General features: G+C 50.6%; 1 protein-coding gene across 1 annotated transcript; it reads left to right on the forward strand.

Moving 5' to 3' along the window:
- On the forward strand, positions 1 to 26,607 carry DCAF7 (DDB1 and CUL4 associated factor 7). The gene is made up of 7 exons (XM_075562046.1): positions 1 to 370; positions 15,266 to 15,424; positions 16,001 to 16,112; positions 16,933 to 17,051; positions 19,881 to 20,090; positions 21,072 to 21,189; positions 22,207 to 26,607. The coding sequence occupies exons 1-7, from the start codon at positions 233 to 235 to the stop codon at positions 22,377 to 22,379; spliced, it is 1,029 nt and encodes a 342-aa protein (XP_075418161.1). The 5' UTR covers positions 1 to 232; the 3' UTR covers positions 22,380 to 26,607.
- Positions 26,608 to 27,418: the final 811 nt, after the last annotated feature.

Genomic DNA, 27,418 nt, shown 5'->3' on the forward strand with positions numbered 1-27,418 from the left:
TGTCCCAAACGGAAGGTGGTGGTTGTGGGTGCCGGAGCTGCTGTGGAACTAGGGGTCAGGCCCGGCTGCCGTTGTCTGTCGTCGCGGCCCCGCTTCCGGGCTCGACTGCCCCGGCCCGCCCCGCCTCCCTTTCGACCGCTCGGTTCCAGGCCCGGCTCCCCGCCCGCTTCGCGCCCCGCCCGCCGCCTCCGGCCGCCGCCGCGGCCCGCACTGCGGCCCCGCCGCCGCCACCATGTCCCTGCACGGCAAACGGAAGGAGATCTACAAGTATGAGGCGCCCTGGACCGTCTACGCCATGAACTGGAGCGTGCGGCCCGACAAGCGCTTTCGCCTGGCGCTGGGCAGCTTCGTGGAGGAGTACAACAACAAGGTGGGCCGGGCCGGGGCTCGGAACCCGGCTGGCGGGAGCGGACCCCGGGAGCGCCCTTTCGGGGTGGCAGCCCCTAGCCAGCTCCCCGCAACCCCCCGGAGCGGTCCCCGGGATTCCGGCCCTGCGCTGGGGGCCTTCGCGCACGTCGTCTCATTTCATCCCGGTCGCATGCCTGGGGGGGTGGGGGATGGTCGCGAGCCGAGTTGCCCCCAGTTTACCGGTGGGAAGACTGAGGCACGGTGTTGTGACTTACGGCCCTAGGCAGCTGTTTGGTGGCCGAAACCAGAGTGGACACCCCAGAACTACGCCATTTCCCCGACTCCGCTCCCTTCCTGCCGCAGTGCTCCAATTTGGGGACTTAGAGGTGGGAGGACCAGTTGGCTAGGAGGGAAAAGCTATTGGAAAATCCGTTTATAGCACAGGCTTCCCCGCCCCCCCTTCTCCTGCCTCTAGATTGTATTCTCTGTTCTTCGCTGTTGCTGGGAGCCATTCCTTCCAAAACCATCTCTTTGGGAAAGCTTTGCCCCGTTATAGTTTCCCTTATAGAGAAAGGTGACTGACACTTAGCCTCATCTTCCCGTGGCCCCCTTCCTGCTGAGAGCGAGGTGTCAACTTGACTCTCAAGTCTTTCTGCACGTCCATCCATTTGAGGGCCCTTCATGGAAGCGCAGGTGGGATGGGTGAGCGTGTGTAGCCATCTTTGTTTTCGGAAGTTGTTCAGTAAGGGACTTTCTTTCCTTTATCCCCTAAACTCTTCCTTTGGTTGCCCTATTGCGATAGGGTCCAGAGTTAGGGTCCTTGAATCTCAGAAGGCTGAAATCGTGTGGGCAGTGACAGGCATGATGTCGCATTTGAAAAGCCAGGTGGGCTAGGGTGCTGTCTGCTCTGTTGACAAGCTGTGGACCTCTGACCCTGTGGTGTGTTGTAGAAAAGGGGTTCTGGTGGCCCTGGGAAAAACATCTGAAACGTTGACTGTTCTGCGTATAGTTTTCCAGGAGCACACTTGTTTCTCTAGAGTCTGCCTGAACTATTTTGAAGGCCCTTTGAGAAAACAGTGAAAACCGTAGACAGCCAACACCCAGACATTGCACATCCACAGTTTACAGACCCCCCCCCAGGAGCTTGAGTGGATCTTGAAGTCTCCCCCTTGCCCATAGAAGGCAGAGAGTCATACACAAAGTGTGCTTTCTCTCTTTTTCTCTACTGCCTTTTCATTCCTTATGGAGCGTGAGGAGACAGAGCTGGGGATGGAATGGAAAGCCCTTTTGTAGACTGTACCCTGAAAATCAAGACCCCTAGAACTATTGTTTTAAGGGTACATTTTTTGTTTGCTTTTTGTAAAAACAGGTAAAATATGGTCTTCCACAGGGCATGAGTCTTTTCACACATATTGATCTCTTTTTTTTCTTGCTAGTCTTTTCAGGGTCAACTTGGATAAGCAGTGATTTACTCCCATTTCTGAGAGAAGGCAAGTTGAGTCACCGTCACAGTTAGGCTGCCAGTGGAATCTGGGCCGGTATTGATACGGAACCGCAGTGACAGGAGCTCTATCTCCAGTCCGTCCTTCAATTCAGCACCTGGATGGGGTGCCTTCTTTGCCATCGGGTCATTTCCAACCCTTAGTGACCCAGTAGGTCCGAGTAGAACCTGGCTCTCTGGGTTTCCAGGACGGTCAAGTCTTGCCAGGAGTAGAAAGTAGACCTCACTCATCTTTGTCCCACAGAGCAGCTAGCTGATAGTTTCAAACTGTTGACTTTTCGGTTGGCAGCACACCACATAACCAGGGCTCCAGTGTTGGCCTCAGTGAAATGCCAGCTAATAATCCTAGTGGTCCCAGAACAAGCAGTTGACTTTTAACTCGGCGTCTCTGACAGTACAAACGATTAATGCATTAGCTGCTAAGGAAAATGTTAGTAGTTGTTGAGTTCTGAGAATCTAGTGCCCAAACACCTGCCTTTGAAATCCTGTGGGGTTCAGTTTTAGGTCTCCAGTAGCCCAAGTCAAGCCATGGTGAAGGTTGGGTGTTTTGATTTTACATTGTAACTTCACTTGTGTTACTGGTGCAGGCAATGCAGTTTCTTAAAATGGTTTTGTGTCTCCACTTAACTGTAGTTCGGGGTTCTTGGCTAGTGTGTGGGCCCCATGGATTCCGTGGCCATCAGAAGTGTGTAGAAGCTTTGGGGAATTATGTTTTGGAACACATAAAATATGTAGATTACAAAAGAAGCCAGTCATGTGCAACTGTGGTTATCAAAACTTCTTTGAAAAGTGGTGAGCTACAGTAACAGGTCCTTTAAAAGTAACTTGTTAAATTATATCATTGAGTGGAATTGTTACTTAATTTTGAAATCGTGATGAGGGTAACAACTTTTTGTAATCCATTTAACAAATGTGATGTGAAAAATCATTGCTTTCGATACTGTTCATGCTGCTGTGGGTTGCTGTATCCATTAGTAATTGAAAGAAAGGCCACATTTTAACAAGAGATTGGTAAAAGTATAGAGTTTGGATTCATGTTTACCTCCCACCCCCATCTCGAAGTTATGGACCTCTGCCTCAGGTTTATGCATAAGGACTGCAATCCCACTTTCAAGTAGGGGTTTCTGTGCTACTTTTTGGAAAAACCCTGCCTCAGAGGTGGCTGACTTCATTTAGAGAACATTTTAAATTATTGGGCAGAATTTCAGACTCTCAGTTCCTGCTTGCACAGAGCAAATAGACTTGGAAGCAGCAGCCCAGAAATGACTCTGTGTGTTGCCATCAAGAAAGCATTACAATTTTGTAAATCTTATATTAATATAGCCATGTTTCCTATAGTAAAAATGCTTTAGCTCACTGGAATTAATAAATCTATTAGCATTGCAAGAACAACCTGACTTCCAGGTGTTCTGACGTCTGAATACACCTGGGAATCACTGCACAGGGAAGAAACAGATTCTATCAACGAAAGCCCCAGTGTCAAGTTGTCCTTCCAGTTGGTTTTGTGTGTGGTCTCAGCAGCCGCGGTGCTACAGCACTCGTTCTCAAAGTTTGAGGCCAGAGGGACTTCCTTGGCGTTTGCACATATTCCTGGGCTCCTGCCTTGAAGTTATTCAGTGATTCAGAAGCAGGCGGTCCACACTGCGTTCTGGAGTTACCATGGCATCTGCTGGACAAAGGCAGGAATCGGATCACCTTCCATTGATTCTGCCATCCAGCCAGTTTCACCAGTTTCACTCCTGCAAAAAAGTTCGGTGATCATACAGCCTCTTTGAGCTGGCTTGGGCTCAGGTCTCAATTCGTTCGGACACTCCCCACTGGTGTGTGACCTCGGGCAAGTTAACCTGTGCCTGTTTCCTCAACTGAAAAAGGAGGAACATCAGCAATTGCATTTATCATAGATGGCTATTATAAAAATTAACTGCTTCACTGGCCTTGGGACTGTCTGGCACATAGTAGGCATTGTAGCAATGCTAGGTATGACCAGGTAATCATTGTCTTATTGCTGCCACAGCAGAAATGCCACCAGGCCCCGAGCAATCCCATGATTGATGGCCGGCTGGACCATTGTGACTCAGGAGTTTCATTAGCTGGTTTGCGGGAGGTGGGTAGTCCATCTTAGTCTGGAAGCTCAGCTCACACCTATTGATAGGTGCCCTTGAGTTGTTTCCTGCTCATAGAAGCCCTCTGCACAACGGGATGGAGCCCTGTCTGGCCCCGCGCCATCCTCACATTTGTTACAGGCCCATTGCTGTAGCCACTGTGTCTGCTCCTCAGGAAGTTTCCCGTATCTGCCAGTACCCATCTGCTGCCATCCATAGTGTCTAATTCCTCAGAAGGGGACGACCTCTTCCTTCTTCGTAGGCTGTTCTTATTCTGGAAGCTCTTTGGGTGAGCCTGCTGGACTTTGTAATTCCAGTGGCAGCTTCTAGCAGCACAGCACACAACGGCAATCCACCACACCCCGGCAGACTGACAGAGCCGTGTGGTGTGGAGCATCATCGCAACATGCAGTTCTCCACAGACAGGTGGGTGGGGGCGACTCCAAAGACAGCAGGAATGCAACCTGAGTCTCTGAAGGAAGGCGAGAATGCTCCCATTAGCGAATGAGCATTCTCTCATGCTCACCACCATTGCAGCCCCTGGAATTGGAGTGTCATTAAGGAGAAGCACATGGGTGGTTGGTAGAGTTGACTCCTGGATAACGCCAACAATTAAGCACTTGAGAACTTAATTGAAAGGTTAGCGGTTCAAATCCAATCCACAAAAGGTGCCTAGGAAGAAAGACCTTAGTCTCCTTCCAAAAAGATGATTATTTTTTCCCCATTAGGGGTGGAGGGAGCTTGACTTGAGCCATGATGGATTTGACAACACCTGCTTGATTAGGTAGTTTTGGCTTTGTGTTTCCACAGGGGAATCCTGTGACCTCAGGAAGGCCATTGAGTCATTCCACAGGCTTTTAAGATCCCCGAGGAGAATTCTCTTTGATCCCTTCTGTGACCAACTCATTTCATGGGCTAGCAGCTTCTGCTTCTGACTCCAAGTACTATAATGGGCTCGGTTAATCCCATTTTCTCCTGGTCTGCCTGGCTTAGACACAGTGACTCTTGCATCTCTCTTGACCTTTGACAATACCTGTGGTCTTGAGGTAGGTGGTGCTTGCCTTCTTTCATAGGACAAGACGGTAGCTGTTTGTGGGCTTCATAGTTTCAGAGTTGGTTTTGAATAAGGGATTTATTTCGTCGTAATATCAGCGAACCGGCCATGTTCTAACGTCTAGCACAATTAGTGATCAGATGGAGGCTCTGACAGACAGTAGCTACGCCTGGTGCTTTTGAAGAATACCAGTAGTGAATCTGGGGGCCACCACCCTGCAGTGGAAGTACAAGAGAGCTTCATGGCAAAATGGAATGAAACGAGAATGGCATTTTAGCCACAAGCCCTTTGGAGCCCCCTCATACACGGGTGAACGTTCGCCTTGTCAACGGTTTTGATTTTTCTGCAATTCTTAATGTGCACTTCCTTCAGATCTGTGTCCCAGAGAGGGTGATACTCCCCCCCTGGGGAATGCTGGAATGGCCTTAGCGGCTACAAAAGCCAATACCAGGTCTTGAGTCAGGCACACCTTTGTCCTCAGAGTTACTTCCTTGCTTTTTAGCACTTTAAAAGAGGTCTTGTGCAGCAGATTTACCCCATGTGACGCTTTATTTGCACTCTTGACTGCTGCCTCCATGAGCATTGACTGTGCGGTGAAAGTTGGATATTGAAGAAGGAAGGCCCAAGGAGAAGCAATGCATTTGAATGATGGCGCTGGTGAAGAAGATTGTAAGTACCTGGACTTCTAAAAGAACAAACAAATCTGTCTAGAAAGAAGGACAGCCAGAATGCCCTTAAGGCAAGGATGGCGAGACTTTGTCGCTAGTACTTTGGATATGTTGTCAGGAGAGACAGGTCTGGGAAGGATGTCATGATTGGTGAATCGGAGGGAGGGGCTGCGAAAAGAGGACCGCCCTCCACAGGAAGCATTGGGGCAGCAGCTGCACCCATGAGCTCCTGCCTAGGAAGGATCGGGAGGATGGCGCAGGAGCAGGCAGAATCTCCGTAGGTTGTGCATAAGGTCACTATGAGTCTGAACCGACTCGACAAGAAGTTATCCTGGGTGATGGGCTATCGCACAAAAGTTTTTTGTTGCCAGGAGGCCTTAGGTAGTTTCATCTTGTTTTTTCCTGAGAAGGGGTGGGAGTGTCTGTTCAGCTGCAAGATGCCTCAGGAGGATCATTTTCCACTCGTGGAGCTCACCGCGGCCCTCTGTCGTCCCGTCCCTTCCCTCACTGATACCACAAAGAGGTAGCGAATGGGTAACAGGTCTCGGGCCAGCGACAGTAGTCCTCATTCACAGGGGTGCTGTTGGCAGCTGTAAAGGGAGTAATTTCGTCCACGTTGGTCTTCTTGAGTTGTTGGCTATTTGGCAGGGCTCTGCCCACATTGTGCTGTCTGGCAGGACTATCCACAGAGCACTGGAACACAGAGAACTCTCTGGCTTTAACTCTTGCCACTTCCCCACATCGGGAGAGAACTTATTTCCCCCGAGTGTACAACAGAACAAAACACTGCCTGCTCCTGCACCATGCTCACAGTGGCTCCTCTATTGGACCCCCTGCTGTGGCCAAGTGTCCGTCCATCTCGTGGGTGGAGGGCCTCCCTCTCCTTCACTGCCCCTCTCCTTACCAAGCAGGACGTCCACCTCCAGGGACTGGTCTCTCTGACCACATGTCCAGAGTACATGAGACAGAGTCTCACCATTGTTTCTGCTAAGGAGCAGCTGGCTTTCAAGACAGACTTGCTTAGGTGTTTCTGGCAGTCGATGTGTTGCGGGTTCGAATGAATGCCAGCCACTATCATGTCTTGATAATTTAGACGAGTCTTTATTCGGTGATAACCGGACTGCTAGAATCTAAAAGCGATTGGAGTCCTGAGTGGACATTTCAGTCTACGTTTAAAGGCCAAAAGCTAATTTATCATTTGTCTAGGATTTAAGCAAACATGGATAGAAGCAGAAAGCAAAATTAAAGTTATTATTCCTTAAAGTTAGTAAGCGTTAGAGGGTACAGCCTTGATTATAAATATCTTGGTTAATAAAATTAAAAGTAATATCCTGGTTACAACACCAAAAGGAACAATGTTATTACTTACGATGTTCTGGTCTCGAGAACATAAAGAGTACATTTAAAAATCAATCACTAGCGGGACTTTCTGAGATGGGAAGGGGAAGCAGGCAGGTCATTCAGCAGTCAACAAAACGTGGTTCCAGTGGCTAGTGCTGGTCCGCCTGACGTGGCACCTTCAATATTCTTCCCCAGCACCAGAGTTTAATATGAGGCCTAGGAAACGGGAACATGGATTGCTCGTCTGACTCCTAAGTGGAAGCAAGGTGAAGGAAGACGTGACCAGACCTCCAGAGTCAGCGCTTTCTCTCAGGTCTGTGCCTCAGGAGTCATCTGACCCAGAGGGCAAACCGGAAAAGTAAATAAAATGCATTCACCTCCCAGCCTTTTCTCTGTTGTTGTAGTTTTGGGCCATCAAGTAGCATTCCTGCCCTGTAAAGAGTGGCCAGGCGTTTTGGAGGCTGTGCCTCCACAGGAGCACGTCTGGAGGTCTCTCTCCCCCAGTGCGGCACAGGGGGAGGGGAGCCCAGCTGCTCAAGGAACACAGTCAGCAGCAGTTAGCCTCTCTGCCGCCAGGGCTCCTCTTTTCTCTTCCTTGTCATGCTGGTGTGCTGCCCTGTAGGGCAGAGTGGCCCTGCTCTGTGCAGTCCCCAAGGCCGTAACGGCCATCCGACTGCTGAGCGGACTCAGCAACTTGTGGAGAAACTGTCAAACGGGAACCTGATTTGCAGTGTAAACGTTCACCCCAAATAGTAACACGTATCTTTTTAAAATGGGTGTAAGAAGATGCCAAGAGAGGGTATCTGTGACTGCTGACTCCAAATCAGACGAGCATCTTTCTCCGAAAGAGGTGGTAGATTTCTGAGCATTAAAGCCCGTGATCCTTGGGGCTGGAACAGTGGGAAAGGGTGCATAGACAGGAAGCAGGAGCCTCCCCAGATCCTGTGTGACACTGGGTAGAAAGGGAGCTAAGCTGACACATAGCTGTGCCATCTTTTATGAAAGCCGGAGATGAGGGAGGTTGTGGGGAGAGACTGGCCTGTGAGCCGCTTGGCCGTTCCAGATGGCTGTTGGCTGGGGAGACGCAGAGGCTTCATGCCTGGCTGCCAATTTGGCCTCTCTCTCCCAGGATCCTCCCTTAGGTCATCCAGGAGGAACTTGCCTCATGTAAGAGGGACTAGCACAGGAGCTGAGGAGCCCTGCTGGCTAAGTAGGCTTCACATCTGGCTGCTAACCCCCAGTCAGCAGATTGAGCCCACGGACCATTCCGCAGGAGAAGGATAAGGCTGTCTGCTCTCAGATGAAGGTTCCGAGGCCCAGAGGGACAGTGTCCTATGGGGTCACCATGAGTCGGAATCGGCTCGAGAACAGCGAGTGTGAGCACAGTAGCTATAGGAGGATGATAGAAGAAAGGGAAGAAAAAGGGAGATCAGTGGCAGGCAGAGTCCCCACACTTTGTGAAAGACATTTTCACTTCAGTTGAAGATTATGGTTTGGCATAATATCACGCCACCATAAATGAAAAAACGAACATGAATAACTGCAAGCCGAAATAGCAGATTCAAAACCAGTGGGAACACAGTAGCTGTCGAAAATAAAGGAGACTTCTGGGTAATTAGCATCTCAGAAGAAGAGAAACAAAAGAACAAGATCCAAGTCCAATATGTAATTAAAAAGATATATTCAGCTCTTTTCCGGGGCGACGCGGAGGCGATCGGCAGCTTCACCATGAGGCTGAACATCTCCTTCCCAGCCACTGGCTGCCAGAAGCTCATTGAAGTGGGCGCTGAACGCAAACTTAGCACCTTTTATGAGAAGCAAATGGCCACGGAGGTCGCCGCCAAAGTGCTGGGTGCTAAATAGAGGGCAGGTTGTCCGCATCAGCGGTGGGAATGACAAGCAAGGTTTTCCCATGGCCATGTCCACCTGCTGCTGAGTAAGGGGCACTCCTGCTACAGACCAAGGAGAACTAGGGAGAGGACTCGCAAATCTGTCCGGGGCTGCATTGTGGATGCCAATCTCAGCGTTCTCAACTTGGTCATTGTAAAGAAAGGGGAGAAAAAAAGGGGGGGAGGAAGATATCCCAGAACTGATAGAACTGTGCTTCGTCGCCTGGAGCCCAGAAAGCCAGCAGAATCCTCAAACTCTTCCATCTCTCTAAAGAAGAGGATGTCCACCAGTATGTCGTGAGAAAGCCCCTGAGCAGGCAAGAAACCCAGGACCAAAGCGCACAAGATTCAACGTCTCGTGACTCCATGGGTCCTGCAGCACAAGCGCCCGCACGTTGCCCTGGAGAAGCAGAGCACCAAGAAAACCAAGGCGGCAGCCACCGAATAGACCCAAGCTTTTGGCCAATAGAATGAAGGCGGCCAAAGAGAAACGGCAGGAACAGACTGCCCAGAGACCAGGCTGTCCTCGCTGAGGGCTTCCAGCTCTGAGTCTGAGTCCAGTCAAAAATAACATAGAGTCTTGAATAAATAAGCTCATCTATTTAAATACACATATATATATATTCATAGAAATATAGTTTCCACATGACGAATTCAAGCTCTGTCGAGAAAGATTGACACAGGACAGAGTTTGTGTGCTTTTAAAATGAAGGAAAAGTCCTTTGGGCCTCCAGGAATAAAGAGTGTGTCTTCTTAAAAAGGAGAAGAGGGCCTTATGCCAGAAGACAACGGAACAATGTCTACAAATCTACAACTAGTGTACGTTGTGTTACTATAATCACCTAAGGATGTATTTTAAAATATGTAAGATCTGCAGGTCTGTCTAAATAAGATAGGCTGGATGAACAATATGGAGGAGAAAACAACGAGACTGACATATCCGGGGGGAGATGGGAGAGGGGAAGGTGGGGGGAAAGGAAGTGGTGTTAACAAACCCAGGGACAAGGGAACAACAACTGATCCAAATTGGTGGTGAGGAGGGTGTAGGAGGCCTGGTAGGGCATGATCAAAGGCAATGTAACTGAGAGGAATTACTGAAACCTAAATGAAGGCTGAGCATGATAGTGGGACAAGAGGAAAGTCAAAGGAAATAGAGGAAAGAGCAAGGAGGCAAACGGCATTATATAGAGGTCTAAATAAAGGCATGTACATATGTAAATATATATATGATGGGGAAATAGGTCTATGTGCATATATTTATAGGTTTAGTATTAAGGTAGCAGATGGACAATGGGCCTCCCACTCAAGTTCTCCCTCAATGCAAGATACTTTGTTTTATTAAACTGGCATTCCATGATGCTTATCTTCCCGATGATCGCTGAAGACAAAGCGGGTGAATAAGCACATGTGAAGAAAGCTGATGGTGCCCGGCAATCAAAAGATAAAGCATTTGGGGTCTTAAAGGCTTGACGGTAAACAAGTGGCCATCTAGCTCAGAAGCAGCAAAGCCCATATGGAAGAAGCACACCAGCCTGCATGATCACGAGGTGTCAAAGGGTTCAGGTGTCAGACAGCATCAGAATGAAAAATCATAATTGTGAATGAGGGGAGTGCGGAGTGGAGACCCAAAAGCCCATCTGTAGGCAATTGGACATCCCCTTATGAAAGGGTCTTGGGGAGGAGACGAGCCAGTCAGGGTGCAGTGTAGCAACGATGAAACACAACTTTCTCCTAGTTCCTAAATGCTTCCTTCCCCCCCCCCCCCACTATCATGATCCCAATTCTACCTTACAAATCCGGCTAGACCAGAGGATGTACACTGGTACAGATAGGAACTGAAAACACAGGGAATCCAAGACGGATGATCCCTTCAGGACCAGTGGTGAGAGTGGCGATACCAGGAGGGTAGAGGGAGGGTCAGATGGAAAGGGGAACAGATTACAAGAATCTACGTATAACCTCCTTGGGGAACAGACAACAGAAAAGTGAGTGAAGGGAGACATCGGGCAGTGTAAGATATGACAAAATAATAATTTATAAATTATCAAGGGTTCATGAGAGAGTGGGGAGCAGGGAGGGAGGGGGAAAAATGAGCTGATGCCAGGGGCTTAGGTGGAGAGCAAATGTTTTGAGAATGATAAGGGCAGTGAATGTACAAATGTGCTTTACACAATTGATGTATGTGTGGATTGTGATGAGTTGTATGAGCCCCTAATAAAATGATTTTTTTTGAAGTTGTATGAGCCCCTAGTAAAATGATTTATTTTTAATGTATAAGATTTACATGGGAAAATGTTGATGGTGGGACAAAATATAAGACCTGAATAAAAATATTTTTAGAACCAGGAAGACGGATTTTCTTTTACACATGAATTTTATAAATGTGCAATTGCTGTCAGAAGAATTCTGAAGAGAAAGTGATGAGGGAGGTGAGGATGTTAAGACATGTTGATGTTGCAGTCTGACACTCTGAGGGCAGCTGAATGGAGCAGAAAAGAGTCTAGAAATGAACTCGGATATGTAATCTAGTCTGATAAAGATAGGGTGATTTGAGTGGAGAAAATTAATAAATTATATTGAGCTAGGAAAAATTATATTCCTACCATAGACCTTGTATCACAAATTAAGATAAATAAAAATGTCAACACAACTGTAAAGCACAAGGAATTTTATAAATGAAGAGTGGGAAGTAAAAGTAGAGATAAAATAGACCATAAGACCATGAAAGTACCAATAAGCTTGACCCAATCAAAATTAAATTTCTGTGTTGTAAAGCCAACAAACCAACCCCATAAAGTCAAAAGATAGATAACAAATGGACAAAGTATTTGTAATCTCCTAGGTTAAGAGCAAATACTTTTAATAAATGTCTACCATCGAGAAAAGACCAATCTCCCAGAAAAAGCACAACAGTACGAACATTTTCCAGAAAAGGGTTTATAACTTAATATATGAAGAGCTTCACCTCATTGCTTTAAAAAAAATTAATTCATATTAACCAAACTAAAAAAATTACAATCAACATTGGTTGGTGTGTAAACTTACATAGCTTCTGTAGAGAACAAGCAGCCACTTCCAAAGTTTTAAATAGACTTTTCCTTTGGCTCCGTAGTTCCTCCTGTGGGAATTCATGATATAGCTAGCTGTATTTATATAATTGAAATGACATAAGCAGTCACATACTATGACTATTTTTAAGAACAGTACACTATTATATTACTAAGATAAATGTGCTCAGCCTCAAAAGTAAAGTGGCTATGAAATGTCATTTTTATTCATCAGATTAACAAAAAAATAAAAGATTTATTGTTTTCAATTTTTTTTAAGGTACGGAGAAGTTAACATTCATAAACTGTGTTGTCTTAACTACCATTCTCTACTTTTAGGTACATATAAGCTCTAACATCCATTGCAATAGCTACATCAAACTCCCAGGCAATATTCACGATTAAAGAGTCTCTTAACGGGCAAAAAAAGTGCAAGTGAGAAAATGCTCTGAGGATAGACTTGCTCATCTGGACAGAATACAGCATCTTTTCAGGGTTGCTAATAGATGCCCATGACTGGAGAAGCTCAGTACCAGCAGCTAAAACCAGGGCTGACTGTGGAGCAGACCATCAGTTGCTCATCTGTAAATTCCGGTTGAAGCTGAAGAGAATGCAAACAGTGCCTTGAGCGTGGCGTCTTTCCCGCTGAGTGTGGAGAACATCCCTCTCCGGAACAGGCGTGAGGCACTCAGCACTAATGCCGGGTGACCTGATGAGTTACGTACGGGAGGACATCGAGAACATCAAACCTGAAGAAAGCAAAAGGCCATGGAAAAGACAGGAGAGAAAAATCAAAGTGGATATTAGAAGACTCTGAAACTGGCCCTCTTTTTAGATTGGCAAAGCAGCTTTTATTTTCCCCATCGTGAAAAGGGTGTCAATGTACAATGCCCTATTGTTGAGCACAGCTTTGTTTGGAGGCATACGGTTTTGGGAAACCACAGGTGATGAGGTTTATCTTACACAACGGTTACAAGACAGACTTTTTGTGGGCATTTACTGAAAGTAAGTGTATGCATCTTTTAAATTCTATCAAGATATACAACTCAGAATCGTGTGAAACGTGTTCTAAATTCATAGAGCAGCTAAGACCAATGGCAGAAAGGATGAAATAAAGGAGCTAAGCAGAAATGTTCCAGGGCAGCTTGAGAAGACAAAGTCAAGTGTCACCGTGAACTCTGCAAAGCTCTAGGCTGGAAAACCAAAGAGGAAGAACATGCCCATCATATCCAAACTGAAGGGGAAACATCAAGCCGTGAGTTGCAATATCGAAAGATTGTATTGGCAAATATTGAATGATGCCAGAAACATCAAACGAAGATGGCACGAACACAGAGCCGCTGTACCAAAAAGAACTAGTTGACATTGCACTGTTTCAGGAGGTAGCATACGAGAAGGACCCAGTGGTCCTGACGGAAGAATTCCAAGCTGCACTGAAAACATTAGCCCAAATCAAGGCTCCAGAAATTGGTGGAATACCAACTGAAATGTTTGGACAAGTTCATGAAGCTCTGAAAGCACTTTACTAACTGACGGAAAGAGAATAATATTTGTACCCATTCCAAAGAAAAGTGACACAACATAATATGCAAATTATAGAACGCTATCATTGATACCACATGCAAGTACATCGACAAGTTGCTGCCAGAGACTTGGGCCGGATTCAGAAGAGGATGTGGAACAAGCAGTGTCAAAGCTGACACCGGCTAGATCTTGGTTGAAAGCAGAGTACCCAAAAGATGTGCATTTGTGTTTCATTGAGCACAGACGGACGGACGCTAAGGCATTCCGCTGTGCGGGCCATGGCAGTCTGTGGCTGCAGCCTTGGGAAGAATGGGGATTTCGTAAGACTTCATTGAGCTCATGTAGAATCTGTACTGGATCGAATGGCAAAACTAATGATCATAACATGGGATGTCAACTGTTAAGGAAAAAGCAAGTTGCTGAATAAATTCAGTGTTCTAACCTGCGTGTCTGTGTTTAAAGTATTTAACCCCACCTGCATCTCTATACATAGAAATGCAGGAGAACCATTTGGAAAGATAAGCCTCCAACACTGGTTTGGGGTCAGTACATAGAACTGGGGATGAGGCTGTTGGGGGCTTGAGCTTTTTCTTTTACATGAGTATTCACAAAGAGCTTACATGCCTTTCCTGAATCACATTTTAAAATCTAAGTGTATGAACAAAAACTGAGCGGTGACAGCCAGACATCCCCGCTTCCCTCCTTGACTGACAGCTTGGAGTGCCAGTCCTAGAGTCAGGTTGGCCAAAAACGGAACACAAATTGGCAGACCTGTGAAGAATTGGAGGTGAAACTGGATTGCGTCATCGAAGCGTCCAGGTGAAGCAGGACTGTCTTCTGTAAGTGCTGCAATTTTGAAATGCTGAGGCAAACAACCGGCTCTGGGAAAAGACGTGCTCGGCGGCTCCGGGTGCCTGGGACGTTGACATCCCCGTGTGTACAGGAGACGCTATCTGGCAGCTGGCCCCTTTCTTGGGGTGTGTGTGTGTGGGGGGGGTGTCTCCCAGCCTCTGGTGTGCTTCCTGTTCTCCGAGAGAGGCCGACTCCCTCCTGGGACACCAGGTGCTCTGGATCACTGTTTTGTGTCTCAGTGTTTATGAGGGTGATGTAAAACACACACAAGTTGAAGCCAGGTCTCTGACTTCAGGAACAGAAGAATGTAATCATACCCTTACTACCTACCGGTCCACTTGCACTTTACCTTAAGACAGTGGTTCTCTACCTTCCTCATGCCGGGACTCCTTCATTGCTACTTCGTCACTGTCATTTTGCTACTGTTATGAATCAGGCGACCTCTGTGAAAGGGTCATTTGACCCCGAAAGCAGTCGTGACCCACAGGTTGAGAACCGCTGCCTTAAGGTAACACTGTGCATGCGAAAAACAAGATTTTGTCGGCTTATGAGATGATGGCTAATTTTTCTGAACCAGTGTGCAGGGCAAAAGCCATTTCTAGTCACGTTACCCTGGGTTGTGGAACACTACACTTTGCTTGGCTAGTGTTGTAGTAGAAGCAGCACTGCATATAAATGTGTGTAAGAAATGCAGTGTGTGTTAAAGCCTTTTCAGCAGAAACACACAAAACAAGGCCCTGTGCCCATTGCTTAGTGACAGTGTTATGGCCCGAGGCTCAGAGGGACCTAACCCCCTTTCTCTTCGGGGCGTGGCAGGGCTCGGCGCAGCCCACTCCTACACGGTGGCCGCGGGCACGAGACTCCCGGGGTAACGGGATGAGTGGAGTGTGCCGGACCGGAAGGCGGGCCTGTGCGGAGCTCATCTTGGATGTGTTGCAGGTCCAGCTCGTTGGTTTGGACGAGGAGAGCTCGGAGTTTATTTGCCGGAATACCTTTGACCACCCCTATCCCACCACAAAGCTGATGTGGATCCCTGACACAAAAGGCGTCTACCCCGACCTGCTGGCGACCAGCGGCGACTATCTCCGGGTGTGGCGGGTAAGCAGTGGGCCCCGTTACTGTCACCTGTTGTCAGCAGCCTGCTATCCTAGCAGCCCCAGAGGGCCAGTGGCCGTGTGTCAGCACCGACCTTGTGTGCCTCCATAGCCAGGCTTGCCAGGGTTCCTGGAAGCCATGCTGCTGGCTATAGAGTCAGCTGCCCCAGAAGCCGGGGCCCCGAAGGAAAGATGGAGGCCTGCTCTGGGTGTGGGGGGTCTGAGGCCTCATCTGCATCACAGCCCAGATGTTTTTGAGTAACTAAAACGAAATACCAGGCCACTGATCCTAGTAACGTTAGTGGAGTGGGAATCTCATGTCAGCGGCCCCTCCTACCACCTGGAAGCCATGGAGCCCAGAGGTGAGGCCTCTCTGCTAGAAAGATTTGGGGAAGGGAACTGAGGAAGCAAATCTGCACAGAGGAGGTTTGGAAGGAAAGCAGTAGCATTCGGGGCTGCCTCTCGGATTTCTCCCTTACTCCCACCCCCATGTGGTAGGTTCCGAAGAGACTGTGCACCACGTTTTAAAGGCCTTCTGAGCGGCTCTGCCTGCCTGACCGGGTCACACTTGTTTCTTCAGGTTGGTGAGACGGAGACCAGGCTGGAGTGTTTGCTAAACAACAACAAGAACTCAGACTTCTGTGCCCCTCTGACCTCCTTTGACTGGAACGAGGTGGACCCCTATCTTTTAGGTGAGGAAGTCGGGGGGGCCGGGGATTCCTATTGGAAGGAAGAAAGATCTGGTGGTGGGGGGTTTTGTACCCGGTGGTGTGTTAGTCTGGGTAGACTAGAGAAACAATTCATAAACATGCATATGTGTATGGGAAAGAGCTTTATTTACCAGAGCAATTGAATATTAAGAAAACAGCCCAGTCCAGATCAAGTCCATAAGTTCGATATTAGCCCATATGTCTGATAACAATCTATAAAGTCCTCTTCAGACTCATGGAACACATGCAATGACGCCGAGTGCAGGAAGATCACGGACCAGTGGGTACAAAGTCTTCTCGTGGCGGTCGAAGCATCTCAGCACTGGCAGGGGTCTCTGAGTGGCTCCTTTCGTCCACGGGGCACAGGGTTGACCAGCACAGAGCCATGTGTCAACAGCAGAGCTTCTCAGGGAGTGAGCAGAGAGAGTGTCTCTCCCGCCTCCAAGGAGGACATCCCGGAGTCCACACAGAGGCCTTATTGGCTATAACCCCATTGACAGACTAGACTCCACCCCTTCACTGTTATCCTCAAATTGACAAACGATTACATAACAACCACAGGTGGCCTGGCTCGTGAGAATCACAGCCTAGGGAAACTGCAGGCTCACTAGGCTGTGGGTGGTAGTCATGCTGGCGCCGAGCTCTCTGTGTGTGAACATCTTGTCTCTCTGGTCACATATGACCCTCCTGCACTGTGTGTGGGCATGTCCCCAGGGCTGGGCAGATGAGGGAGCACAAGCCTGGGGTGGTGGGGAGCCTGCGTGAGAACCAGTCACTGACTTGCACCGGTTGCTTCTTTCAGGTACCTCAAGCATTGATACAACTTGTACCATCTGGGGGCTGGAGACGGGGCAAGTGCTGGGGCGAGTGAACCTTGTGTCTGGCCACGTGAAGACGCAGCTGATCGCTCACGACAAAGAGGTGATGGCGCTGTCGGGTCCTCTCCCGGCGAGTGCTTTCTGTGCCCGCAGCATGAGAGGGCAGGCTGTTTGCCCACAGCTTTGCAAATGACTTCAAAAGTCTTAATACAATGGCCGATTTCTTCTGGGAAATCATGTGTGCAAGCGGTCGTGGCCCACCACTGCAAACGAAGGCCTGCTTTGACTGGCACGAGGAATGGTTCTGAGGCTGCTGTCCTTTTGATTAATGACACCGCTCGCGGGCAAACTGGCAGCTGCTGTGCTTTAACAAACACACGCTCCCAACCTGAGAGCACTTGGGCTTCTCCGTGGGGCAGCAGGGAGAGGGCCTTGGAGATGGCAGCAAACAGAGGCAGAATCTTTGGACAGACAAACCCAAATTGTCAGTCTTTCTCAAAAAACGTTTTATGCAGCGGTTCGCAACCTGTGGTCGTGACCCCTTCGGGGGTCAAACAACCCTTTCACGGGGATCGCCCGATTCATGACACTAGCAACATGACAGTGATGAAGTAGCAATGAAAATAATGTTATGGTTGGGGGGTCACCACACATGAGGAAGCGTATGAAAGAGTCGCAGCCTGAGGAAGGTGGAGACCCACTGGTTTTATGGAATTCCAGTATGCTAGTGCTTGTGCTTTACCATGATTTAGAATTAAGTTTGTGCTTCATACACTTATTTCAGGTTGTCGGGTTTCTTGCGTGTTGTTGGAAGAGCTGAGGGTGCTCTGCGGCTGTGTTTAGTGGAAGCACTCTCCCAGGTGACTGGGACATGGTCGTGCATGCTTTTCCGCGGGAGCGGCTGCTCGTTCCTGCTTCTTTGACTCCCTGTAGGGACTGTCATTGCTCTGCTTTTTGCAGCTAGAGACGTGCCGCATCTGTACAAATGAAAAGAACATTTGACCTTAGGTCAGAAACAGAGCCGTCCGCAGGCTAGGAGGTTGGCGCCCAAGCTGCCCTGCTTAGTGAGGGGTTACCTTTGGCTTTGTCTACTAAAGGTCAGACCTGTAGGGAGGCCACTGGACTTAGGCTGCTGCGAAGCCAAAGGCCCAAGGAATAGCTTGTCCTGTAGAGAGAGCTTCTGGAACCTTCTTGGTATCAAATGGAACAGGTTGCTACATTTTAGTTACTGACAGCTCGGTCTGCAGTTCCTCCACAGGAACTGACAGAACCCAGAAAACAGCAACCCTTCCCTCTATTCGAACTGAGGGGACTTCATGCAGGGAGGTCCTACAGATGATGGGCAAGCAGAGAAGCCACACAAGGACCTGTAAGGTAACCCAGTGACCAAGGACAGCCAAAGCTGCTGCTGCCGCCCATCGAGCAGAGGAGCCCAACCGCAGGTGCAGGGGGGACACGGCCATCAGGAGAGCAGATGCAGCTCCACTTCTCTTTCCTGTCCCACCACCCAGTGTTCCTTTAGTCCCACTCGTTGACAAGACTCAACCAGGAGTAGCCTGCAGACCTGGGACCCCACGAAACACAACTCGGCTCTCAACACAGTGAAGGGCAATGGACAGTGCCAGTCAACAGGCCTCAGAGCAGCCAACCAGGTTGCTCTGTGAGACCTGGTGGTGCTCCTGGTGCCCATGCGTTTGCCCAGCCTGCCTCGTGGTCAGAATGAAAACTGGAGTGGGGGCGCTCTTGGGTGCCTCGATAGCTGATTGTCACTGTGATGGGTTTAGTTTACTTGGATTTGTCACCCTTCTGCCATCTACAGTGTGGAGCACACTGGTGGCGCAGAGACGAGGGGGCTATGCCTGAAAGCAGTGAGGGAACTGAGAGAGAGGGGGGCCTATGGACTCCTCGTTTGCATGTGTATTGGTCTGCCACCTCTGTCCGTCTGTTCCCACCTGCCCACTGTGTGGTCTTCCGACAGGGGTGTGAGTGCTGACACGCATGCCTCAGCCCCAGAGCTGCCCAGGGCTGGCCAGAACATGGGCTCTTCAGGCCCCTTTGAACTCCTCCCAATTCCTGCCAGAGAAAGCAGTGTGGTTCCTCCACCATCAGCCAGGGAGGACAAGGAGCTTGTTAGGCTGACCAGAAATGACTGCTCCTTCTCCTGTTCCTGAGGGGGTAGAACCTCACAAAGGCTGGAACTGTGGCCTTTCACTCGACTGGGATCGCGCCCGAACTCAGCTCACAGCTTACCCTGGCTTCCCAGTCATTTTTCTTTCCTGCTGACTCCTGGTCAGCGGGACTGGCTCTCTCAGCCCTTCTCCCCGGCATTCACCATGCCACACTGCCTCCGTTGCTCATGCCTGCCTTCTCGGAGTGAGTCAGGGTGCATTCAGAAAGCAGTCGTTTGAAACCTAGCTTGATTTTGCTTGAATATAAAAACCTTAGAGGAGCAACAACGCATCTAAGGAGTTCTTTGCGGCACAGGAGTCGCGTGCAGGTGGGCCAGCAGGACCAACCTGGCGGCTAGTAAGTGGCTGCCAGAGCCTACAGCAGGAGGGCTTGCTATCACTCCCACTGATGGCAGCCTGGGAGTGGTCACTGTCAGTGAAAGCCACAAAAGCCCAGGCGAGTGTCTCAGCCCTAGAGTGCAGCAGAAGGCATGGTGGCACCGGCCCCCCGAGCCCAAGCGGGTGGGGCACAAGCCCTGGTCTCATCTCACAGAGGCTGGGGGGAAAACTGGAAAAGTTTCTGCAGCAAGCTGCTCTGTTCTCTGGAAAGCCAGCTGCTGTCAGGGCTCTTGGGCTGCAGGGCTGGGTTTCCTCTACCACGAGCTGGGACTTACATGGACTACAACTGGCATACAGTTGTCCGCTCCAGGGACAGGAGGTGCTGACTGATGGGAGCTAATGGGAGCTTCCTTATTCACCAACAGGTCTACGATATCGCATTTAGCCGGGCCGGAGGCGGCAGGGACATGTTTGCCTCTGTGGGCGCTGATGGCTCCGTAAGGATGTTTGACCTCCGCCACCTGGAGCACAGCACCATCATCTATGAAGACCCGCAGCATCACCCGCTGCTCCGTCTCTGCTGGAACAAGCAGGACCCCAACTACCTGGCCACCATGGCCATGGATGGAATGGAGGTGAGCCGCCCCCTTCAGGTGAACGCAGACCCTGTTAGTAAATCTGACTAGTGGTTTTCACCTGGGAACGGTTTTGCCTCGTCGACACGTCTGTCCATGTGTAGAAACATTGTCAGTTGTCACAACTGCAGGAAGGCTGCTGGCATCTAGCGGGCAGACCCCAGGGACACTGCTAACACCGCTCTGGCGGGGGGGGGCAGCCTCCCAAAGAATGAGCCCATCCAAACAGATGGAGAACGGGGGGGTGGGGGGGCTTCAGAAGGTGTGTGGGCAAGTGCTATTAGCTTGCCATTCCATTTTCCAGACATTCTTTGAAGCTCCCTCATGTGTAAAAAACTCTCATTGCAGAGCATTGAACTCAGAGCAAAGAAGAACACTACCCAAAGAGTCACTCAAATCCTAGTTGCGTGAGACTGAGTAGAGAATGGGCCATTTCCTCTTCTGCCATCTGGGCAGATTGTACCAGCTTTAGTGAAGAGGAGCGGCTACTCTGCCGCCCTCACTGGGGAAGCGGTGACGGGTGGGTAGAGATGGAGATGATGCCATCCTGAGCTTTGTGTTGGTGAAGCCCCCACTTCAGACTTCTGCGCCCACAAAAGCCTGCCCGGGTACCCCGAGCAGGACTTGAATCACAGCACGCACGGAGTAGCTACCGCGAGTTCCCCACGCGTGTACCTAAGAGGACTTGGGGAGTAACGCCGAGTGGGTCACTCCACCTCCTCTGACCCACCCCTGCTCCTCCCCCAGCAGTCGGAGGGCCCTGCGCGGCCATGTAGGCAATTGCCTGGCTCTTGTTTCTTCTCGGTCCTCAACCTTGTAGCTACGTTTGGGACCAAGAACCCACAGTCTTTAAATCCTTTAGTGACAAAGTTACGCTGTGAGAAACATTGACCGTCATCGCGTTGGGTGTTGTGTTGTGTTTTGATCTAATTTTTGTTTTTCCCTAAAGTTTCCTGGGTCTTCTCCCTGTGATTTCTGCAGGTGGTAATCCTGGATGTCCGAGTTCCCTGCACCCCGGTCGCCAGGCTGAACAACCACCGAGCATGTGTCAATGGCATCGCGTGGGCCCCACATTCATCCTGCCACATCTGTACTGCAGGTAGCCCAGCCAGGGGAGGGGCGCATAGAGGGGCTTTGGGTTCTTAAGTCAGGATTTATTATTTTGATTATAAGTATACATGGCCTTATTACAGTTCATTTAGAAACTATGATGTAGTCTGGTCATCCTAATGTCAACTCAGGCCCAATTCTGAAGTGTGCGTATAGATAAATAGATAGATGGGTGGGTAGATAGATAGATAGCCAAATCACTGCCAGAGAGAGAGAGAGCGCCAAACCACTGCCGTGGGAGTTGGTGTGGACTCAGCAACCATGCCAGGCAGGGTAGAACTGCCGCCATGAGCTTTGGAGACTGGAACGCTTTACGGGAGTAGAAAGCCCTTCTTTTTACCACATGTAGGCAGTGTTATGCAGGTGACCAAGATAAAGTGCTATGAAAATGTGCTATTAAAAAAATAAATCTTTTTCCCCCAAGACAAAAGCTGGTGAGAAACACCAGAAGGACGCTCATTATCTTTAAAATGTATATAAATAGGGGGGCATTTGTGTGTGTGTGTGTGTGTGTGTGTGTGTGTGTGTGTACATATAAAAGATGATTAGCGTCCTTCTGGTGTTTCCCACATCCTTTGTCTTGGGGGAGAAATACCGTTTCATAGCACATTTCCACAGCACTTCAAGAGAGAGTGCTCTAACTGCTTCAGGATTTGCAGTGGCTACAAGGGCATTCTTCCACAACTGTTTTATCCCGCTGCCCTTCCTAATGCCTGGCCCACCGTCAGGTTGCCCACTGCCACCCACTGTCAGGGCCAGCCCTGATGCAGGGCCTCCAGACACAGAGCCGAGGCCTGCATTGGCATCCTGGCTCTGCCTCACTGGTTACATGGTTGCGTGGTTGGGACAAAAGCCTCAATATTTCTGAGCCTCCGTTTCCTTAGCTTCACATGGCCCTTCCTCACAGGGCTTTGGGTGAGCCAGTGCTTTGTCGATGCTGCCTCCCTCCTCAGATACAGGGCTTGTCATCCTCAGTGCCTGACTCGTGACCTTGCTTTGTCCCTAGCGGATGACCATCAGGCTCTCATCTGGGACATCCAGCAGATGCCCCGGGCCATCGAGGACCCCATCCTGGCCTACACAGCCGAGGGCGAGATCAACAACGTGCAGTGGGCATCCACGCAGCCCGACTGGATCGCCATCTGCTACAACAACTGCCTGGAGATCCTCAGGGTGTAGGCCTCCCGCCGCCACCGTTGCCCTACCCCCACAGTAAGAAGACACCCGTTCCCAGTGGCCAGTATGTCTTTCGTTGCTTTGTACCCACTGTTACCAGAAGCTGCTCTAGGAGTCCCTGGCCTGTCACCCCACCACGCTCTGGGCTGGACTCGGTGCTCTGTGGCGCTGCCTCTGCCCAGGGCTGAGCGTGAAGATGCCCTCTCCTTTCCTCGTCACTGAAAAGGTTCTGTGTACCATATTTCTTCCTAAGTAAAGATGAGCGCCTTCGACAGTACAACCATGCCCTCCCAGCAGGAGGGACCTTCCTGTGTGGCTCTGCCAGATTTTAAAAATATATATGTTGCTATTAAAAAAAATAAGAGGTAGTCTAGCACATTTACAAAAAATACCTGGGGACTGGTGGGGGAGGGAGCAGTAGCGGACAAAGTTAGACGGTGCAAAAAATACAGTAGCTGTTTGTTAGCTGTTGTTGGCTCCCGCATCATGGGCCCTACTGAGTTTGTCTTCACCTGCCCACAGTGTCTGTCTGTCTCTGTCTGCTGCCCCAGGCAGCAGTCTGTGTCCTGTCGTGTCCGAGTTAGCACTTACATGGGAACACACACCAATTAATTGTCTTTCCTCCCCGTTGGTGTCTTCAACACATTCCCACTTTGTGTATTTTTTATCTACCAGGCTAATTTTTCTATGAGAAGAATTTTATTCTCCCTGGTTTCTTCCTTTGTCCCTTATCTCTGCTGGCACCCTTCCCTCTTCCCTCAGTGCCCGGAGCTGGCACTGGGCCCTGGCCTATGAGCACTGGGCCCTCTTGAATCACTGCCTGAGTGGTTTGTATCTGACGGGGCCCCTCAAACCACCTTGGTGCTCTGCAGTCTGCCAGCTTGTCAGGCCTGTTCTCCTGGCTCTCTCCTCCAGGCCGTTGTGGGCTCTGAAGCAGCTCTCTGAAGCCTGGGGCACTCCCGAAGGAGCTCGGCTTCGAGCTGAGCAAGGCCCAAGGAGGCCGGCCACCTGGAGTGCATCTCTGCGGGGAAGAGTTTCCGCAAAGCTGCGCGTGGGGCCCGTGTTCAGCACAGAGTTTCAGAGTCTCGTCCCTGCCCTGAGTGCTTGACAAGAATGGCCTATGAGCTGAAGTTAGGCATGACATTTCTGTTTCGCTTACTGTGACTTAACTTAAGGAATACTGGCCACTCTGTGGACAGAGTGCCCTGAGGTGAGAGTCCTACTTGAGAGATACATAGCCAATCCCAACTCTGACCTCTGAACAGGAGCCCTCTCAGAATGTGGGACTCGGTGTTTGTGAGGAATGGGCCCATGCACCGTGAGAGCCCCCCCACTGCCAAGTCAGTGGGCAGCCTGAGAAGAGTCATGGACTCCCGGCCCGCCCCTGAAGGGTCCTGCCGCCTCTCCCCGAGCCCAGCCTTAGCGTCTGAGCAGTATTGGCCTTGTTTCCGTTACGTGACTGTGTTGCTTGGAGACAGTTAGGGTGCGACTCTCCTGTGGGGCAGTCGTTGGGCAGTGTGGGCAGCCCTTGGGGGCGGCAGGACAGCGGGCCGGTAGGTGACTTGGCTTTACCAAGTTCTCGGAGGCGCCTGAGACCCTCTGAGACGACGACGTGAGAAGCAGGCACTCAAGCTTGGCTCTGGGCAGCTCTCGAGGAACAGAGCTTTTGGGGCCTTTAAACTCTGGATTGGCTCTTCCTCTTCAGAAGCAGCACCCTGCACCGCACCCCCCAGAGCCAGCGTGTTCCACACCAGGGCTCTTTGGTTAGTCAGGCACTTCCTTTTTATAACTTTCTTGTTGTGGTGCTGAGACTCTTTCTCGCTGAGCGTCCAGCTCAAGGTCAGCTCTCCTGCGTTTCCCACTGCAGGATCGCTGAGGGTGGGTCGTCAGGAGATGGAAGGTGAGGGGTTTGGGGTCAGCACCTGCTCTTAGTTGCTGTTGATTGTGCTCACCGGTTCCCTCTCAAGGGCGGCAAGTTGCACGATGGCTGCTTGATCTGGGGGCCGGCCGATCCTGCCTGTGCAAACCAGAGGGGCAGAGAGTTAGGCTTCCTTCCTGGTCCCCACTTAACCCTGGCCTTGAAGGGTGAGGAGAAACCCCAAAACCACGGGACATGCGCCGTGGTCAACAATAGTAACGAGAGAGAAGGTGCGTGGACACGGAGGCTGACCAGTGTGGATGGGTCTTTGCATCCTGTGGTCCTTCTGCCGTCCCGCCCAGGGGCAGGTACCAGTTCCCCAGCCGACAGACAGACACAGACACTCCCAAGTCCAAGGCCTCTTGCCCCTCTCTCCTGCTCAGGCAGGGCAGGATCTGTGTGTTTTCAAGATTTTGAGAGGCTCTTAGCCCACCACACTCTGTGAAGCAGGTGTATTGTCATTTTAAAAGCAAGTCTTTTGATTTCTCAAGTGGGCAGCCAGAGAAAATGAGTAGAACGTTCTGCGTCCTCTTGTGTGAGAAGGCCACGCGGTGGACTCTCGGCTCTGGCTCAGCTGATAGTAGTCCAAAGCTGTCTTCCACAGCCCGGTCTGGTCTGAGGAGGCTAGGCCTCGGGCTAGAGAACTAGGGATGAGAGATGTCACCCTGGGGAAATCTGAAGCCCTTCCTTCAAGGGAGGCACTGCCCTCCACGTGGGGCTATGAGAGGCCAGATGCTTGATGCCTGGTTGAGAACTGATCTTCAGAAACCTGGGTTGGCTCTCGGAAAGCTAGTTCGTTTGGGTGGGAGTGAATGACATGGGAGGAGAACTATGCCAGGCAGTAAAGATGTGAAGTGGGGAAGCCGACTCTCCCCTGGCTTTGGAGTGAGGCTGAGTGACCTTGGACCATTCCTGGACCTCAGTAACTCTTGGTAACTGCTCGGAGAGCTGTGAGCCAGAGAGCCCTCCCTGCGGCAGTGGGTAGGCCTCGGTAAAACACCTGCAGGCGGTCAGTGTCATATGACCGTCCCTGGTTGTAGGTGTATCCTGAGCAGGAGCAGCAGCCATTACACGTGGCCATGCTGACTTTTCTCCTCCCCTGCTCACTCGCCCTCGGCTTCCTTGTCCCTTCTCCCTCCCCCTCTCATGAGGTCCTTTGCCCCCAGACTCCTCAGCTGTAGACAGGAGCTGCAGGGGTCACCAAAGTGGAAGTGCCAGCCCAGTGCCCCCCCCCCACCTTCCTCACCCCAAGGACATGGATGCTTGGCATAGGGGGTCTTTGACATAGCTCTCTGGGTGCAGTCGCTTCCCTCTGTCTGCACTCCAGCTAAGGAAGGAGGCCATGCTTGGCACTTAAATTGAGTCTTCCCCTGGGAGAAAAAGTCCCTGTGAAGCCTGGGCCAGGCTCTCAAAGAGTCGTCCTTTCTCCCTGCCGGGCCAGCAACTGGGAGGGGTTTATGGCGCCAAGCCTTGCCCCCTCCCCCCTGCACCCTGTCCTTCTCCCACAGTGGTCATCGCTGCTCATGGTCAAAGTCCAGTGGGTAGCCCCCTGGGGTGGGCCAGGTCCTCTCAGTCTACCCTTTAGATGTGATTTTTAAAATAAAGAGGTTTGGACTGGTGTCTCAGACCAGCAGTGAGTTAGCTAGAGACAGTTTGAACTCAAGAAGAAAGATGCTGGCAGGCTGTGTAGCCGCTGGGAAACACACCTCCTTGGGACCTACGGAAAAGCTCCGGTTGCTGGCGGGGCCGCGCTGGGCCGAAGCTCCACGCTGCTTTCCTCCCGCGGCTCCCTTTGCTTTGGGTCCTGTGTAGTTCCTGGCCCGCCCTGGCAGTGCCTCTCCGCCCCCTCCCCTGAGTGTGGATTTGTAGCATGACTGTGTGAACCCCAGGGCAGACGATGGTTCCTTGTTCTCTGCAATGTCACGCTCTTGCCAATCCGTTTCTGTCCCCATTAGCCTAGTGTCTGCACTTCTGCCCTTGGTAGATGTTTCAGGGGCCGCGCTCTGCTGTCGGTTTCAGGACGTCCCGCCGTCAGAACTGCGCCAGAACCGTTTCCCTGCTTTAGACATGATCCCCAGGACCACTTGTGCACAGAGAGGGCTTGTGGTAGCATGCTGACACGGCTGTGACGCCACGGTGGGGCATCACCCTGGAAGGCCACTTCAAAGGCCCTGGCAGTGGCCTGTTAGAGCGGCTTCCTCGGTCCATTGAACCTAACTGTCACCTTTCGTTCTGTTTCAGCCTCCTGTATAAGAAGTACCGTATTTTCTGCCCATCCTACTTTGTAATAAAACTTGAACATGTATAGATTGACCGCATTTCTTCTTGTCATGAATTCAGTTCCCCTGTTCTGCCACTGTCGTTACGGTGCAGGGAAAGGGCTCCTTGTCTGTCACAGACCTGGGGGGTAGGGGTGAGGTGCTCCCCCAGTTCTTCCCACTCATCTGACAGCCGACATGTTGCTTTTTAGCCCCTATGTGAGCACTCAGGTTAGCCACGCCCTAAGGACCGCCTCATAGGAGGGGCGCGCTTGCTCCAGCCCCTCAGAGGAGGTATCCGCATAATCAAATGCTGCAGTGTTTCTAGTAGCCGGGGTTCGCTCAGGCTAGCTAGTGTCCCCAAAGAGGAGGCGATCACCTCTGCTTGGGCAGCAGCCCAAAAATGTCAGGGAAGGCGTCACAGGATGCAGGGTGCTTGAGGTGGGGTTTGAAGGCCGAGTAGAAGTTCTCTGAAATGGGGAGTGGCATCGAGGGAGGAGGGAGCATCCCAGCGTGGGCCTAGTCGGAGAATCCAACAGTTTGATGGGGGGCAGTGTGTGAAAGGAATGGCGGGAAGTATAGCTGGGGGCGTGAGCAGGCACCAGATCGGGATGGGCCTGAGACTGTGTTTACTGAGAGAGGGAGAACATGATCAGAGCTAAAGGGTCAACATCAGCAATGCGCCTCCGAAAGGGATCCGCAAAGTAGAGAAAATTCTAGGCCCAGACCGGAGTCGCAGGGATGGAGAAGACTCGGGATTGGGGAGCCTTTGGGCTGTGGAGGATAACAAAGACATGAAAACTCCCCGATCTTTGCATTTGAGCATCAGGCTCTCACACCTCACTAGAAGTTTCCCAAGTTCAAGC

The sequence above is a fragment of the Tenrec ecaudatus genome, chromosome 10 (assembly GCF_050624435.1).
Source record: "Tenrec ecaudatus isolate mTenEca1 chromosome 10, mTenEca1.hap1, whole genome shotgun sequence".
In the NCBI taxonomy this organism is placed as follows: Eukaryota; Metazoa; Chordata; class Mammalia; order Afrosoricida; family Tenrecidae; genus Tenrec; species Tenrec ecaudatus.